General features: G+C 34.3%; 1 protein-coding gene across 5 annotated transcripts in view; it reads left to right on the top strand.

Moving 5' to 3' along the window:
• The window catches only part of LRCH1 (leucine rich repeats and calponin homology domain containing 1), a 115,312-nt gene that overhangs the window by 46,547 nt on the left and 50,498 nt on the right, over positions 1 to 18,267 (top strand). For all 5 annotated transcript variants that reach the window (XR_004080371.2, XR_004080370.2, XR_004080369.2 and 2 more), the window contains exons 2-7: positions 6,280 to 6,424; positions 8,899 to 9,025; positions 14,714 to 14,819; positions 15,310 to 15,446; positions 15,959 to 16,086; positions 18,076 to 18,160. Coding sequence is in view for 2 of the 5 variants with exons in the window: in XM_031047715.2 (XP_030903575.2) it covers positions 6,280 to 6,424; positions 8,899 to 9,025; positions 14,714 to 14,819; positions 15,310 to 15,446; positions 15,959 to 16,086; positions 18,076 to 18,160 (728 nt within the window). In the remaining 3 variants the exon portion in view is untranslated. The remainder of the gene's footprint in view (positions 1 to 6,279; positions 6,425 to 8,898; positions 9,026 to 14,713; positions 14,820 to 15,309; positions 15,447 to 15,958; positions 16,087 to 18,075; positions 18,161 to 18,267) is intronic.

Below are 18,267 nucleotides of genomic sequence, written 5' to 3'. Positions count from 1 at the left end.
ACAAAGAAGTTGCATGTGTTAGCCATCAAACACAGCCTCTCCCTGACCAACAAGCAGCATACTGGCTGAAAAATCTGTTGGTTTTGCCTTCTCCAAAGAAGGCAAGGTTCTTTGATTCTGAAGGAAAGAAAATTAGAAGGTTGAGAAACATTGTCTTAAACTTAAAAAAGAGCCATGGGAACTGTTACATACGATAGAGATCTTGGTACAAAATTTATAGGTCTATAGTTCTAGCTGCTCCAGCTAAGTGGTTTTCAGTTTGTTTGGGTCTTCTAAGAATAGAGACAGTATGTACTGTGCTTATTTTGCTTTTGCAAGGAAGCCTTTCTATTTTTGTTTGTTTGTTCTTTTTCTTTCTATATTTGGGAACAGCCATCCAAATTTTGGTTATTTATTACAATTAAATATGTTTATTCCAGGTTTTTCTTTCCTGGTACCTCAGTCTCTAGTAATGTTTTCACAGATTCCTGTCTTGCTTAGAAGTCTGAAATACATCTTTCAAATGTTGTACCTCCTGTGTAATGGCCATATGATTAGTTCATTGTTTAAAGATGTGCTCAATACTGTAAGTCAGCTTTGATGGTACAAAACAGATTTGTGTTGATAAACTGTTGCAATTATGTTGTGCTGACTTCAAGAACCATTGTGGGAGACCTGCATGAATAATGTGGATAAGGTAGATTAACCTTGACAGCTGTGGGAGATGGGCAGCCAGAACGGGAAGTGATTAGATGAGTAATACTTGGCTTTCCATGTCACCGTAATTTAGCATCAGGTAGCTTTTTCATGTCTGTGCCCACATGTCTTTGATATACCCAAAGATCAAATAACTTTTGTTCATTTCCCTGTTTATAGCATTTTCTTACAGAATGTGAGACAGTTCACATATAAAAATGAATTAAAAATTAACAGATCTGGTATTTTAGTTTGTCATGTGTGAAAAATAATCATATCCATAGTGAAGGGAAGTGGGCTGCTTCAGAGAAACTGGTTTATGTGCTACTTCTACCAGATGGTAAATACGAGGTAACTCCTTTTTGAGCAGGTCACCGAGGTAAATGATGTGTAGCATAGTGTCCTCACTCCACAGCCTGAGGAAAAATAAAGCCATTAAAATAGAGAACATAGTGAAAAAAAAAACCTTTGACACTGTATTCAGCTTGTTCCTTCTGGTAGTGTTGTCTGTGGGCTGGAAGAGGTTTTAGACTGCTGTTTTCATTGCATCATGGGGGTTTTCCCTGTGGAAGTGGCAGGTGTTGGTTTCCAAAGTAGACAGCTTTAGGAAAGATCTCTGTGGCTGAAATGAGAGATTCGTAATAGAGGAAACTAAGTGTGTGCAGTGGTTCACCACCATCTTTGAGGTAGAATGTAATTCATGTTTTTTCAGTAAGTGCTGAAGATGACAAAAATAGGAACTTGGTGGGCTGGAGCTGAGGTTGTTTGGGTGGCTTTTTTACCATGCAATTCCTTGCTTTCTGGACTCCAATTCAAATGCAGATATGCACACACAGATATATATGTACAAAATTTCCTGCTCAATAGTGGGTAAATTCTTACTTGCATAATTTCAACTTTGGTCTATTTAGGTTAGTGCTTTAGAAGTATAAATGTATAGTGACTTTTTCTCTAATCTGAAAGTTGTAAATTACTGCTTTTTGATAATCTGCTTTCATTAGAATTCTTGGAAAAAAATTGTGATGTAATAGTGCATATGTATATTTATTTAATGAATGTTCTGACTTAAAGGCTTAAATTGTTTAGCTCTTCCATGAAAGTTTGAAATTTTTACTTAAAATATAATAACTTATATTTAATGTATTAATAACTGGAAGGAAGAAAAATTGGAGCACCTTGGTAACTACTGAAAGAAGCAGAACTATATGACTTCTAGTATTATCCTGGTTATTTTGACAAAGCCATTTTGGGTTGTGCAGTAGCAGTGGTTTATACTTACGCATATATTTATAGTGGCAGTTGGTAATCTGCCTGTAAAGCATGAGGTCAGAAAAGTCCTGTCAGCAGTGGTAGATAAATTCAGAGCTATAGGAATTGAAAGCTTTTGCCCTGAGGATGAGGTCAGTTATTTACTGGTATGATGGCAGCGTGAACCCTGACAATGTAGTGTGTCAGCCACTTAAATAATGCTTGGAGTCTTCTGTTAAATGCTTATTTGCCAGTCTGAAGTTTTTTCTTTCTTATTGTTGCCTCCCAGCTAAGGAAGTGCTTATTTTGTGTAGTTCCTGTCTAGTTTCCAACATAGTAACAATTCTCATACAAAAGCCATGTCATTACACGAGAATTGTGCTGATGCTTTTAGAGATCAAGATTCTAATATTTTTCTAAACTGGCTGGCTTATTTTTTTGTTGTTACTTTATTTTTGAGTTTTAACACTTATTCTTGGCAGAAGAAGATGAAGCAAAGCCAAATGTAGTTTGAAAATGCCTTGGTGTCACAAATAATGAATGAATAGTATATTTAATTTAAAACAAAAAGCTCACTCCAGTGTATGGGCCCTTTGTTAGTGCTTGCATTGCCTATTTTTCACCTTAGGTGAAAAGTACCTATGCTGTCTTGACAACCATGAAATATATTTCTGCTACCATAGATTCATTAATTCATTAGATTTTGTTTGTGTTAGGTACTATAAGCAAATTAATAAAAATTCTTTAAAACACCAGCAAAGTCCATCCTTCTGTTCATTTCAATTTCTGTATCAGTAACTTAATTTTTATGAATAACCCTGAAGCATTATTCTTCAAATTAATGAAGCAAGGGGGATGTGTAGCTTAGTGATTTGGAAAGTATAGAGTGAAAAAAATTGTAGTAAGTAAAGATTTGCCAACAAATGTCTAGATTTTAAAAATACTTTCAGAAGTGGTTTAAAATTTTAGTTTCTGTATTTTTCCCTAAATAATGAGGCCAAGAAAGCCTTTGCAATTTTTTTTCCAGAAAATTTTATGAATTTTGACAGAAACAAGATACATGCCTACTGTTCTCCTCAGTCTTTTCAAAAGGTTCTGCAGTTTCATTAGCCCTTAACTGTTGTATTTTATTCTAGAACTTAAAAAACTGAGTAAACTAGAAAGATATACAGACTAATTGTAAGGTGCAGTAAGTTGAGGAGTTTCTGTACATGTTTGTATATACTTTTAAGGTACATTATAAAATTGTTTTGCAGACTGTTTTCTTTTTCATTTCTAAAGATGTGCTTTCCTCTATGGAACTTTCAAAGACACATGAAATCTGATATGCTTTCTTCACAGCTGGATCATGCTCAGAGGCTCCCATTCATTCTAGGATCAAATAAACCCAACCTCTTCTTCCCATTTGATCAGGAAAGTCTGGTTTTTGGAAAAAACAAACAAACAAAAATGCTGCCCCTAGTTAAGAACTGTGATGAGCATTCTGTATATCAGATTCCGTTCCAGTGTTGTTTCTTGAAGACATTCAGATTTGCTATTAATGATACCTTTTATCAGTAAACTCTAGTAGCAAACTTCCCCTTTTTCTGCTAAGTATAGTTTTTATTCCTCTGCCTTATTCTGTGACTGTATTGTGGGTTTTTAATCATTATCATTTAGGAAGAAACAATAGATGCCAGCGTTGAAATGATCTTAAACTAGACAGTAACAAATAATTGACTTCCTTTGTTGCGTGTGTAGTGTATCCTGTAGCACATGCACCTGAGGAAGACAGGAAAGAATCTGTCTATTATCATTTACAGGGTTTTTGTTTTGTCCTTCATCAGATTAACGGAGTTAAGGCCCTTGAGAAAAAAGGATAGTAATAAAAAAAATAATTAGAAAAGCATTTTACTGTCACATTAATCTCAGTTATAGGAGCAGGGTCAATCTAATTGCTTTTCCACTTCTTTAAGGCACTAGCATTTTTTTAAGGGTAAGTCAAATGTTGTGTCAACAATTCCTTTTATTCAATAAGAAGATAAATGACAGCAGGCATTAAGTTGGAGTTAAGGTTGCCCATAGAGGTGGTAGATGTGCCCGTTCCTGGAGACATTCAAGGTCAGGCTGGATGTAGTTCTGGGCAACCTGGACTAGTTGAAGATGTCCCTGCTCACAGCAGGGAGGGTGGACTAGATGACCTTTCGAAAGTCCCTTCCAACCCACACCATTATATGATTCTAAGATGGCAGGCTGCAGTTTCAATAGCTTGAGAAGAAGTAACATTTTTGTGTTCTCAGTTTTTGATGTATGTATCACTTGAGAAGGATCAGAAAGATGAGGTGTCACTTTCCCTGTACCATCCAGCACCATGCAGGTTGTCTACAGCCTGGGCCTAAAGTTCACTCTTCTGGATCTTGCTGTTCATTCCCCTTTAAAGGAGAAAGCAAGAGCAGTATGAATGTGGCAGTGTCACTGCAGATAAGTGTGGTTTAAAAAAAGGGAAGGTTTTCTTTGTAATTGGGCTGTAAATATGAAGATACCCTGAATGGATCAAAATGTTATAGTATAGCAATCCTCTGTTGATATCTGGTAATAAGCATAGCTTGGAAGGCAGCAGGAGAGAGAACAAGTGCAATTGTTTTCAAATGCCATGTTAGTAAACAAGTGCTCTCATAATAAACAGAAAACAGTAGAGGATTAAAGCACTAAAACAGAAGAACATTGAAAAGCTTTCCCCCCATTGAAACAGTAATAACATTGAGTCAAATAGGGAATGCTTTAGTTTAATAGCAGAAGTGAAGGAAAGTAGAAGCTGAGTTAATGCTGCATCTAACTGCCATCAAAGCCTGGTAAGATGAAGCAGAGCAGTGCAAGCATTGCTGTTGTAGGGTAACTCAGAACTGAATAATTTTGGTCGAGATGATCAATTTGATCAACAGTGCTGTTTGTGTCAGGAGGGCTGTTCTCAGTTACTGCACTCACAGGCCACTGCTGTTGTTTTGGCAGAGGATGGAATAATGAAACCAACTTCTTTAAAGCGATGTGATGAAGTAAAGTGGAAGCTGACAAAGGGAATAGTGCAGTGAATTTCAGGTTGCATTGCAGGAGACACGAACAAAAATAAAAATGATAAAATCTTCCTACTCACAGTAGTTGTGCTCTCAGACTGTGCCTCTGCACAGCAAACTGATAATTCCGGAACTGCCAAAGAAGTTAAAAAGATCTTCAGGTGTCTGCCTGTTTGTTCATGAAAGCTAAAAATTGCTTTATATCCCTAAAGAGATGATGCAGATCACTTGTGCTCTGGTAATATGCATTCTATATTTTGGATGCTTCTCCCTTTACATATTTAAGAAAGTAAGCTTCAAAATAGGCTTTGAAGGATCAGTGAAGAAGCTTTAAAATAGCAGCAGTGAAGAAGTAAGAACATCAGGTTCCACTCTTTCATTGTATCCTTCCGATCAGATGTTTTACTTTTTTGCCTAAGTACATTCCTGTTCCTTCTGCATACAGCAGGTGACCATTTTTCAGGTCAGGTGGTATGAGTAGGTGGCAGTTTTGTGGTTTATGATGATAAGAGATGCTTGTTCTGCCACACTTGTTTCAACATGTCTTTGAACCCAGTTAATTCATTTGAATGCTGGCATGCATTATTATTTTTATGACTTGAGCTCACATAATTATTATGATTCCACAGTTTTCAGATTGTGGTAGCAAGGTAACAAAGCTCAGTAATATTTCTTCCTACTGATTTTCCTTATGTCTGTGTGCTCAAAATGAGAAAGAATGAGTAACTAATCAAAATCTTTCATTCTGTGGGTACAAGCATTCACTTCTAGAACTGGCATCCATTGTTGTCTTGTATGTACTTAGATCCATTCCTGAAGGTCTTCACCATTTTTATAGGTAACATTATTTTATAGTTGATTGAGATCTAGGAAATACAGGTCAGTTTGAAGAGTTACCCAAAAAACTTTTAATCTATTTAAAGAAATTAAGGATATAATCCTTGTTGTTTGCTTTCTCTAACCACTGTCATTATTTGCAGATGTCTAGCTCTATATCAACTGTATCTTTGGGTACACTGCGAGCTTTGCAATCTGTGCTTTACGCTGTCTGCAAGTATTTCCTCAGCATATTGAATCCTGCAAATAATTGCTTTTTATTAGACTGAATGAATTTTAATTGAATGTTTGCTCTTTTATACTCAATCTGATTCATTGTAAAGGTTAGCAATAGTTTTATTTTGCATAATAAAATCACTGACTTAATTTGCCGTCTCAGTGTAGAATTGCATTTATTTCTTTAATAAAGAAGCATAGCTTTTCAAAGTATGTATTTTAGATGTTTAAAAAAATTTGCCTTTTTTTTCAGATTTATCCAAGAATAGATTAACAGAGGTTCCTACGGAGTTGTGCCATTTTGTGTCACTGGAAACACTAAATCTATACCACAATTGTATTAAAATTATACCAGATGCCATAGTAAACTTGCAAATGCTCACTTACTTAAATTTGAGGTAAGTTTAACTTTGCCACATTTTTTGTTTATTTACAAATATGTAGAGCTTTTTACTGTCTGCACTTCATGTGTTTCTGGAAAAACTGACTACATTTTTCATTTTATTGGAAGGGTAATGCAAAAACTCATTGTCTGCAGATACAGCTCATTGTAAATGCCAAAATGTAAGCCTAAGTTTTTAAAGAAAGACCAAGTAATATTAATCTTTTCCTTTCCCTTATTCTTCTAGCAAATTCAGAATCCAGTCACATCAGCAGTTTCTTTGCAGTAGAGTGTATAATAACTGCAATAGTGGAACTATAATAATCTCATCTTTGGCAATGAGGTTTGAGGAGGGGGCAAAGTGTCTCTTGGGCTTCTAAATTCAAGCTATGAAGGCTTGATCCTCAGTTTTGTAAACAACTGAGGATGTTTCTCAAGCCTTCCCCTATTGTTGCTATACTGCGGTTTTGGCCACTCTGCAATGGTACTTATGGCTCTAGAAATTGAAACAGAATAGTGTGTCCTGAGTATCTGCCACTATTCCTATAAGGAATAGATTGTGAAAGTTTGAAATAATGTTTTAGATGTACATAAAGAACCTAAGACTGGGTTAAATTATTATGTTTATATAAAACATCTTAGTAAATTTCTGAGTTAGAATTAACTCAATTAGAACTTAGTGTGGTGAACCAGTGAATTAGAATTCAATGTAGTGATGGAATTGTGTGAATCATCACAAACTCAGAATAGTTACAGAGTTAGTTATCAGATATCACAGTAAATCAAAGTAAAAGGAATTTTTTCAAGTTTTACTAAGTAAGATCATTTAATTGAGTTTAAAATCTCCTCTGTTCTTGGTTACGCCTTTCCCCCATGTTATTTGAACACAGTAAGTGGTATGTAGACGGAGGAAATACAACCTTGACTTTCTAACCATGTTGCTTCTTGGCAAGAAGAATTACAGCTTTAAAATGCATATTTTTCTGCCTATTACCAGCATTTAGAAAGTGGTGCCAAGAGAGATACACATAATCCTTGAGTTTTGGTGAATGATGTTCATTTTTTAAAGAGATTTCTTTTAAACAAGTGATGATTTATTTCTCACTTGCCCTGGTTATGTGCTGTTCCTTATCTCTTGGTAGATTACTTCTGAGTTCTGTAGAACTTGAGAAAAGTTTATAACTTTATTTTGTGTCTGATCATCTGCATAGTGTAACTTTTTTAGATTCTAGGCTTTCTTGATTTGAGTTCTTCAGTACTTTAAAAATATTTCTACCTATTTTTTTTAAGTAACTTGTCTTGGTCTTCTGTAAAGAGACTAGAATGGGGAATCCTGGCTCCACAATAACCATTGATTCTTTTTTTTTTTTTCAACTACTGCTGAGTAGTTGGTTTTCTCATTTTTAATAAGCCTGGGTTTGTTATTTGGTACTTGTCTATCTCCTGGCTTATGCAACAGTGATCTGATGATAGTTCGCTTTGTTAAACATTAAAAAGCATGAATATATGTCTTTATATGTAGCTTTGTAGCAGACCGCTGGATTGGCAGCTGAAGAACTGGTTTGACACTTGTGGAACTTAGATTATTTATATATTTATTTGTTTGTTTATGTTTCTTTGTTTCCCTTTGTTTCAATTTGGTGTTGCAACTCTCCCTGAGATTACACAGGACAATTTTTGCTATCTGTTTTCAGAGTTCAGTCATGCATATTTGTTCTTTGAAACCTTAACAGTCACACAGAAGTTAAAATGGTTCTTAGTGGGGTGTCACTCTAAGTTACTAGTTCATTGCTTTCCTACAGGCTAACTACCATAAAAAAGAAAAAAATGTTTTTTAAGAAAACCTTCTAATATTCTAGGAAAGGCGGCAATTAATGTGTTATTCTGTTGATTTAAAGTTTCTTCCCAGAATTGGTCCTTAAATCAGGAGAAATAAGTATTTTTAATTGTCTGGAGATCACAAAAGGTCATTGCCTTTGTCATCTTCTAAGTTCCGGCTTCCTGAATACTTGTTACTAGAATGAGAACCTAAATAAAAACTTGAAAGCTTTTTTTCCAAATTTTGCCTTTTCTTGCAACTCTTCTTCATGAAAATAATCTTCTCACATTCTCTCTTCTCCCCCCCGGAATATAGTATGAAGAATAAAATGGCACATGTCATCACTTAAACTTCAATCATGCTTTAACGAAATTGAGAAAAGAACCATTTTATCGGCAATTTATTAACTTGTTTTTCAGTTGGAAAAAAAGACATCTACTTAAACTTATATAATGAACTTTTTTTTCCAGTGGTAAATTCCACAATATTGTTTAGTCAGTAATGCAGGTATTTTTGATGTGCAAATGTTTTTGAAATGCTTGCCATTTGAAAATTTAAATTTTAACTGCATGACCCATGGAAATGAAGGAATTTTATAGCTTTCACACTTTATGTGAGTATGTACTAGAACACCACTGGTGGTTCTAATGTTTTGTTTTGTTTTGTTGCAGTCGAAATCAACTTTCTTCTTTGCCAGCTTGCCTGTGTGGTCTTCCTCTAAAAGTCTTAATTGCAAGTAACAATAAGCTAGGTTCCCTTCCAGAAGAGATAGGTCAGCTAAAACAGTTAATGGAACTGGTATGTTACAGATATTTTATTTTTTTTTTACTTTTTATTTTGACTTCATTTGTATTTAACTAGAAGCAATAAAATTCACTTACAGATAGATTTGAACAAATGCCTAATATTAATGTGGGTTAAAAAATTAAGTTTTGTATTTCTCAAGTGTGTTGAATAATAACACAATAATAGTTCCCTTTATGTTCCTCAGGACCCTTCTGAATAACATCACTGCCCTTGGTTCATTCAAAATTCACCTTCTAAGTTCACCACCTCTACCACTGGCTTCCCTGTTTTGCTATATCAAGCTAATACTTCTGGCATCAAGCTCTGTAAAGCTGTATCAGCCTCTGTGATACCCTCTTCTTCTTCCTTTCCTTCTGTTATTAATATCAGCTTATCACGTTGCGTTCCACTACTGATACTGGTCTTATCAATCTGTTTTCACTTTATTACACTGTTTTTGTTGTTCAACCTTCCTTTCCTGGAATACCTATCTAAACAGATCTACAAAATTATGTTCCTCTTGTATTCAATACTGTCCACATGACTACTGTTTCTGCAAGCAGTAGGTTAGCTATAAAACATTGTGTAGTAAATGAGAATATGAAAAAGCAAAAAATGTTTGGTACCTTAGCTTAAAATTAATTTAATTGCAGATGTTTTTGTGAAATTTGCATACGGAGCATGTGTGTAAGAGAATGCTTCCCTTTCTCTCCCTTTATCTTCCATCTTTTGTATATTGTAGGCTGAGACTGAATTTTCTGTGACGTGTATTACATTATTTCTGATCACCTGGACCTCTTAAGATACAAATTGACAAATAAGCTACATTTTGACACTGCTAGTGTATGCATAGTAAAACAATTATATATGAACTTTCTACCAACTGCTGATGTCTCCATTGACAGCATTTATCTTGCCCATCTTTGAAATTGCCTGATTATCATGTTGTTATTTATATAACAGTAGCCTCTCTAATAAGTTATGTTTCAGAAATTGAGCTGACCTTTCTTTAGGCTGTTTTTCTTCTAGTATTTTTTTAGTACACAGCCTGCTGTGGTATCAGGCCTCTGTTGTTTATTACAACTACTCTGGCCATTGATGAGGATGGGGGGAGGTAGTTACTATTTCCTTTCTGGTTTATACCTTAGCTAAAGACTACCAAGCTTGTTTTGTTTAGTAAGTGTTAGTAATTTATCTTATCAAACACTCTAATTTGTGTGTGTGCATGATGGGTTTAGGTAGATTATTGAAATGGTTTTGATTTACTTAACCTTCAGAAAAAGTATTAGGCTGTAGCATCGTTTCTGCTGTGCTTAAGATAGATAGATACAATAAAAGTTTATGGTTCCAAGTCTATGTATAATTAAAGTCAGCAGTATTAAACACATTTTTATTTAGGGGATAGGATAACATTAATAGATAATAAACAACAGTTGCAACCTTGTAGTGCTTGATTGCTTCTAATTTAAATGCTGCCCAGCTTGCGGGGGGCTCATGTGAAATAGTTGAAAGACTTGGCCTGAATTCTGTCTGGTGAAAATAACTTTTTTAATTTGTATTAACTGAGGTCTGTAATAATATTTTCAGTAAAGAGCTGCTGAAATGCTTTCATATCTAATTTCCCCTCCAGTTTCAAGTTTGAATCCTCCCAGGAAAGTGAACTGCACTGTAGTTGCTGAAAGTGTTTGTTAGTAAGAGTTTGTATACAGTTTAATAGTAGCCCTTATCCTTATTTTAGAATTTTGAGAAGTTAAAAACTTGAAAAGTTAAAAGCTTGAAAATCAGTGTTATGTTCAAATGAGATAGGATTTGTTTTGGCTTTTTAAAACAAATCACATGTTTAACTTCTGGAATACTGGATTTTCATACTGCTTTCCAGTTACAGTATAATTTCAGTGTTACTCTTTGGCATGATAAAAGCAACAATCTCTGCTCTAAAAATATTTCAAATGAGAGGCTATAGCAATATTTCTCTTTGGTGGCCTGGAAGATTCATGTGATTAAAAGGGAGTGGGAGGGAAGTGAATAACAAGGTTTTGTTAAATTGGATATGGTTCTGTTCAGATGACCTATTAACTTAGTGTAATGCCACCATGAATGTTTGCTACATTTCTAGTGAAATAAGTTGCATTATTTAGCTGGAAATGACTAAACTGTGATGTATTGGAAGAAGCAAATAGTGATAGGATTGAAAGGCAAGATCTGTATTGGCATATATGTTACAATACAGTTTAGATAATAAGGTCATCATTGTTCTAAAATGATTAAAAATGAAGAAAGACAAAAAAAACACCCTGGATTAAGTAATTTTGCAGTTGTTCCATGAAACATTCAGCTGTGTGAGAGCTATGCCAACCTCAATAATATGTGGCTTCCTAGTAGGACTGTCACCCAGCCTTCTGGCAGGGCATGCTGCTATATTGGTACATACGCAGTGCTGGCATGGGCTGGCCCAGAGGATTGATCCTGAGAGGTAACAGATACCATCTGATTGCTGGCAATTCTTGTATCACTAGGACTTTGCCAAGCACCCTCATGTTCCCTGCAGCTCCCAGAAGTGTTTCATGAGCTGCATTCAGTAAAGTCTGTGTACGTAGCAAATGGATTTTATTTTTTGTTTTCACCTAACTTTTTGACATGAATTCTTTTAAATGTTAAGAGTTTTGGGTTATATAGATCTGTCAGCTATCTTGCAAGCATCAAAATAACATATACATTATTCTCCCTGCAGATGTATTATGGTTATTTGCAAAATTTGGGTGGGAAACTTATTTGCAGCTGCATAATTTAAATCATACTTCTACTATCAGCTGGGAAGATGAGTGCAAGTCGGGTGTGAAGATAATCTGAAACTTACCTTCCATCAAAGTAGTTGGGCAGAGATGGCTCAGTAATTGTACCCCAAACTATCAGATGTACAGTAAAATTCTGTTCTCCATCCTGTCAGGCAGTATTTCACTTCTGCCTTTTTCAGGTAGCAACCTTCTCCATCTCTGGGATACGGCTGTCCCATTTTTAAAGCCTTTAAATCTCTCAGCTGGGATTCATGTCCTTCAGTTTATTCATCTAATCTGGGCTAGCACGCTGACCAAGTGAGACCTTCTGCCTTCTGTTGCCTAAAAGGACCATGTGCTCTTGCACCATGTAACTTCTTTTTACTGTTCAGTATAGCTTGTATGTGACAAGCTGTGACAGAATCCACCTGATTTTCAGGAATAACAGCTCAGTCAGGAGCCCCAAATTTAAAAATGGATGTAAGGAGGAAGCTAACATCAGCATGGATGGTTTAAGTATTCTTCTGTGTGTGTTAATAAATACATTAATACATTATTATTTATATTTATATTATTCTGACTTTCATTGGTTAAGACGAATCATAAACAATCATAATCATAAATAAAAAAAGTTGATAATTTTAATTTTGGTTTTACACCATTTTTCACAGAAATGTTGAACTGAAATACCCCTTACCTATCTCTGATCTTGAGAAATTATGTTGTCATGACAGGAGATGGCATAACTGATGAGAACAAAGTAGAATTAAACCAAGATGTCTGACCCTCAGCAAGCACTAGCCCTTTAGAATTTGAATAGGTGTTTGCACTTCAGTTGGCTGCAGATGTCCATGAAGTGAAGTTCCAAACTCCTGATTGCATAGTTCCTTTAAGAAATTACTATCTTGAAAGCCATTAGACATTTGATTTGATAGTATTGCTCCCATTAGTGCCAAAGTAATGGGAAAGATAAACTCGGTCACGTACACATGCATGAAGTCTAGTAATGATCAAGAGCAAAAGTATAACTAGAAATAATGTTACAGGCCTTTGTTTTTTCACGGCTATTCAAACTAATAAAAAAAGTTGGACTGCAGTGTACTAGGGTGAAGGATACTACTGTCTCTAGAGATCTTGTGAATACTGACATGATGTCATAACAAATCAGTCGTACTGAGGATGTTTTGAAAGCCTGTAAGTTGACTTTGGTTTTGAGGCTATGCACTGCCAGGCTTTTTCCACTTCCTTTAAAATTCTCTTCTTCTGACTTGTTCTGATGTGTGTGTGTAAGTGCACTTGGTCTAAAGTTTCTCTGCCACAAGGTGACTTTAAATTATGTGCTCTAAAAATTGAGTATCTAATTATGAAGTTGTTTAAAGTCTGTACATTAAAAATAGGACAGTAAAACTTTAAAAATAAATGATCTGGGATCACCGCAATTAACCATACTTCGTAGCAACTTGGGCAAAAGATACACTCATTAACTGGGATTTTTAATTTCCTTGTCTAAAAGCCAAAATAATTTCCTGACTCTGTTTTGACAAGGGAAGGAAGCTTTGGCAGCCCTGAGATTCTGTTACAAGAAGAATCTTGCTTGATACAAGAGCAGTGTTTCCAGATGACATTTCACTTTTACTACCATTTTTCTGTTGGCTAGTTTTTAAGCTTGAAGATAAGGAGTTAATGCTTTTTCCTAGCATGAGAGCAAGAGCAACCATTTTCACAAAGGTGACTTGGAAGGCTGACTGACTTTTAGAATGTTTGTAGTCCAGGACCTCCCCTGATCTCTAGAAATCCATTTGAAACAATTGAGAGTAGGAGTGAATGTCCTAAAAGCATCACGTGGGCAATTCAGGGAAATTTGGCATAACCCACTTACTCTTATGCTATGAAATAGTTTCCTTTTTTTTCATTGCAGAAATGGAAGCATAATTGGGATAGTACTCAAATTTGCAGATTGCCTGGGATGTAAGCAGAGATTTCACTGTCCTTTTGATTTCAGATTGGGTTTCACATTTGGCAGCAAAAATGATAGCTGCTCTCTGCAAACTATCTAATTTTAGATTGACTTGATTCAATGAGTTGATCTTTAGTACACATTAGTAGCAGTTTCTTCCTCCCAATTGCGTTAAAGTGTAATATTTATCAGAGTAATACTAGAGTGTATAAACTTTTTGCTTGAAATTATGCTCATTATAGCCAGATCCTATAATTTCAATTTTATAGCAGTTACTCCTTTAGGAGTGCTGAAATGAGGATGTTTTCCAATTTTATTGAGATTATTAAACTAGTTGTATTTTGTCATCAAAATCAGACCTACCTAGAATCTGTCTAGGCAGTTTATAAATAACTTTTATAATAATACACTGAGTATCTGTATAGTTGTAAGCGAGACCTGTCCAACTTTTTTATGACCTACTAGATGATGACAATAAAATAGATGCCTTTCCTGAGCATAAATACAGAATGATATTGCCATTTTATCTTTTATTTTGTTTAAATATTCCCTTCTGAAGAACAAGGATGTTTTTTTTAAAAATCAGATCCACACGTTACCAGTTTTATATTTTATCCAAACATACTTGGTTATATAATCATGTTACTGAGTTGTTCATATGAATAAAAGGGGAAGAAAAAGGTAGAACATCTTAAGCAAATGGTTTTGAATGTTTTCATAGAAGTTAAATTAACTTTCAAAAGTAACTTTTTTTAAATATGAATTCACTCTAGGTTTTAAGTAATGTGTAAGCATTTTCTCATGTACCTAGTTTTGCATTGTGAAGACACTACTTAGATGGTTGCATGTTTTCAGGTTAATAAAATGCTAGAACAGTAATAGCAGATTAGCTACAATTTTACATCTGTATTATTTAACACTTAGGAGCCAAAACCTCATTTTTTTTCTATTATTACTCCCTTGCTGTAGGATGTTAGCTGTAATGAAATCACAGCTTTGCCACAACAGATAGGCCAACTGAAATCTTTAAAAGAACTAAATGTCAGAAGAAATTACCTCGAAGTTTTACCCCAAGGTAAAAGCAAACATACGAAAATTCCTAATATCTCTATGGTAGCTCTTTTTATTAGCATTTTGAAAGCATTTTTTAATCATGTTAACAAATATGATGAAGAAGTAATTTCTTTGTGATCAAATTTATTCTGTTTGAGTCTGCAGAATATAACATTCAGTGGTACTCACCAAGTAACAGTGTGTGAGAGCTTTTAAATGAGTTATCTTTATTATTCTAGGCACCTTTTAAGTTGCACAAGTACTTACCTGTGAATGCAGGGTGAGAACTGTCAACTGAGCTTCAGGAAAAAAATGTATTTCAAAGTATTTATTTTAAAATTTATCATATCTTGTATAACAGTAACACTCTTTCCCTTCCTTGTATAAAGTAAATGTTGATGTCTGCCTGCATTTTTATTTTTGTGAATGCAAAACGTTTCTTGAAAAATATTATTTTATGAAAAAAAAGAATAAATACAAATATTACACCTTCTCTTTTTTGTTACTTTTAGAACTTGTACAGCTTCCCTTAGTAAAGTTTGACTTTTCCTGCAATAAAGTGCTTGTAATTCCAGTATGTTTTAGAAAGATGGTGCAGTTACAAGTATTACTGCTTGAGAATAATCCTTTGCAGTCTCCACCAGCACAAGTAAGTAATATCTGTAATTTAATTTGAGCCTTAATATTGGGTGCAGTTACAGAAAAATAATTTAAAAATGCATGTGAAATGCATCATGAAGGTGCTTGGGCACTAGTGAAAACCATGTCACTGAGTAGAAAGAACATGATAAATTCATTATTGACTAATTTTGGAAAATGATTATTCAATCTGCAGTTAGTAATAGGCCGATACATCTTATAATTCTTTTTGAGTATAAAGTTCACTTGGATTTTTTTTTAGTGCATTCTTTTCATGTTTTCTGGCTTACTTTCTGAGGGCATTTATATTGGTATGCACAGATAACTGATTGGGTAATTGAAGTAGTTCTTAGTAATTAAAAAAAAAAAAAGGAAAAAAATATCCATTTTCCTTTACATGATATCTGTTGTGACGATATGAACTGGTTTTCAGGGAGTTTTACACAAAGTGACATTTGGAATAAGTTATTTCTTTCATTTGAGTTATAAATTTAGGATATTTTGGTTTTGTTTGTCTAACAGATTTGTACAAAGGGTAAGGTGCATATATTCAAATATCTGACTGTACAGGCCTGTCAGATTAAAACAGCAGACTCACTGTATCTTAATGCCATAGAACAACAGCATTTGCCACAACCCGTGGAAGAGAGGTATGTATGAAAATCTCACTTAGTTTTTTTTCATCTAACATTTATAAATAAAGTGGAAAAGATACTTTTATATCTTTAGCTGCCAGAGTTTTAATTTTTTAGGTGCTATTTAGAATGTACTTTGTTAACAGAGATTTATTTTGCTGTGATATAGCTTATTCTGTGAATTACCTATAAGAATTTGTAACAAAATATTTTTAACAACCGGTTCTGATTAAAGTTAGCAGCACATTAGGAAATTGCTTAAAAGTGAACCTTGGTTTAAATCTAGCCTCTTACTCATTGTCTACTGGAATATATTCAAAGTAATTCAGGTGTATCACTAGGTGTTGGAAATTTCTGGTAAGTCTATTAGCACATTAAGTTTTATTTTCCTGTGTTGTTTTGTGATTTATATGACACACAGTTGTTTCAAGCACTTTTACTCATCCAGAGGCTTATCTATCCAGCAAAGAGAACTGCATGAATGTTGAGACCCTTTTAAAAAGAAATGTGATAATTTGCTAGCAAAGTGAAAGACAGAAATCTTTAATGTCCTGCACCAAGTATCTAGAAAATGTCATCTTGTATTGTGGTTTAAGGACAGGAACTAGATTTGAAAGAATTCCTTTCTATGAGAATCTCCATAGCTAATTGGAAATGAGCTTTTAGCCAGCTCTGTCTTTGCTAACATGGGAAGTCTGATGTAACCAATCAGAGAAAGAATGATAATGCTTTTTTTTTTTTTTTGAGAGAAAACAAAGTGTTGTTATAAATAAAAATAGATATCTTGCTGTCAAAACCCAGGGGAAGAAAAGAAAGAAAAAAGAATTATTATGGAATCTCCCTTTCAGTCATCTAGATCAGATTTCAAGTAAATTGATTTCCTCCATGTATGTTTGAAAGCACCTCTGTGAAGTTCTGTCAGATAAATACCAAAGTTAGGAAGATTTCAGGCTGAAGAGTAAGTTTTTCCATTTGAGAAACACCAGTGGGTTTTCTGTTTTGTTCATTTAGTACACAAGAAAATTGACAGGAATTTTATGTCCTGTATGACATTTTTTTCATACATGATCATACAAGTTAGGGTAAGGGGGTATATACCAGTTTGTAGCTAACCACCTAATGCTGTATCACATAATAACTACCAAATCTTTTATTTTAGAGAATAACTTCACACATCTGAAATAAAAACATAACATAGTTAGAATTTCCATAGGCAATTTCTACAAAAAATTCCTTGGCAGTTACTGATGAGAGATAAAGTAAGACTAGGACTAATCAAATATCTTATTTATGTAAAAGCTGACAAAGTTCTTTGTTTAAATTGCTGCATCTCAATCTGAATTCAGGACTAAAGCTTTCAGGATTGCAAATGAAGTGATAATAAAGCATATTTAAAAATATAAAGTTAGTTAATGAGAGTATTAAATCTACTAGTGTACTTTAAAACAAGTAGAGGTCATATTAGGTAATGAAACCAGAAGAGAGAGCAGCTGCCATTGTTAGTGTAATTTTCTAAAAACCTAAATTTCAAACTCTATTTTAAAGCACTAAAAGGAGGTTTCTGTGTTAACAATTACTTCAAGCCACAGGGAGATAGCAGTTCAATTTTTAATGCATCAGTGGTTATAATTATATTAGTTGACTACAGTTTGAGTTCAACTACTTTAGTTGCTTATCCCATGGCTAAATGACTTCAGTTGGACTCTTGAGCTACTTAGGTAGCAACTAAGCACTTTTACTTAGTGTATAGACAAAAGCAAGCCTTATAGCAGATTCTGTGATTTTCATTAATCCTGAGGCTAAGCAACCATTCCATCTGATCAATTTTCCTATCACTAGACTTCAAATTTGTAGTTTTTAACCATCCTAGGCTACTTCACCCTTTCCTGTTAAGACTGGTTAGAATTTTGCTTTGTTTTAAATGAAACCAGGACAAAATTCTAATGGTAAATGCTACAATAGCTTTTTATTGATTTTAATTTATTTATTTTTGTTCACATCTAGCATTGATGACATCTATCCAAGTAAAAAGGACTCAGATTCAGGTGTTGGTAGTGATAACGGTGATAAACGTTTGTCAGCAACAGAGGTAAGTTGCATGAATTTCATGTTCAGCTGCTCTTCCAGAACCCTTATATTGGCTATATTTTAATTTGGGTAACAATGTGGATACATTTTTGGCCATCAAAACTGTTG

This window comes from Melopsittacus undulatus, chromosome 2 (assembly GCF_012275295.1).
Source record: "Melopsittacus undulatus isolate bMelUnd1 chromosome 2, bMelUnd1.mat.Z, whole genome shotgun sequence".
Lineage (NCBI taxonomy): Eukaryota > Metazoa > Chordata > Aves > Psittaciformes > Psittaculidae > Melopsittacus > Melopsittacus undulatus.
Note: the sequence above shows the minus strand (reverse complement) of the source record. Positions and strands in the feature narration are given on the sequence as shown.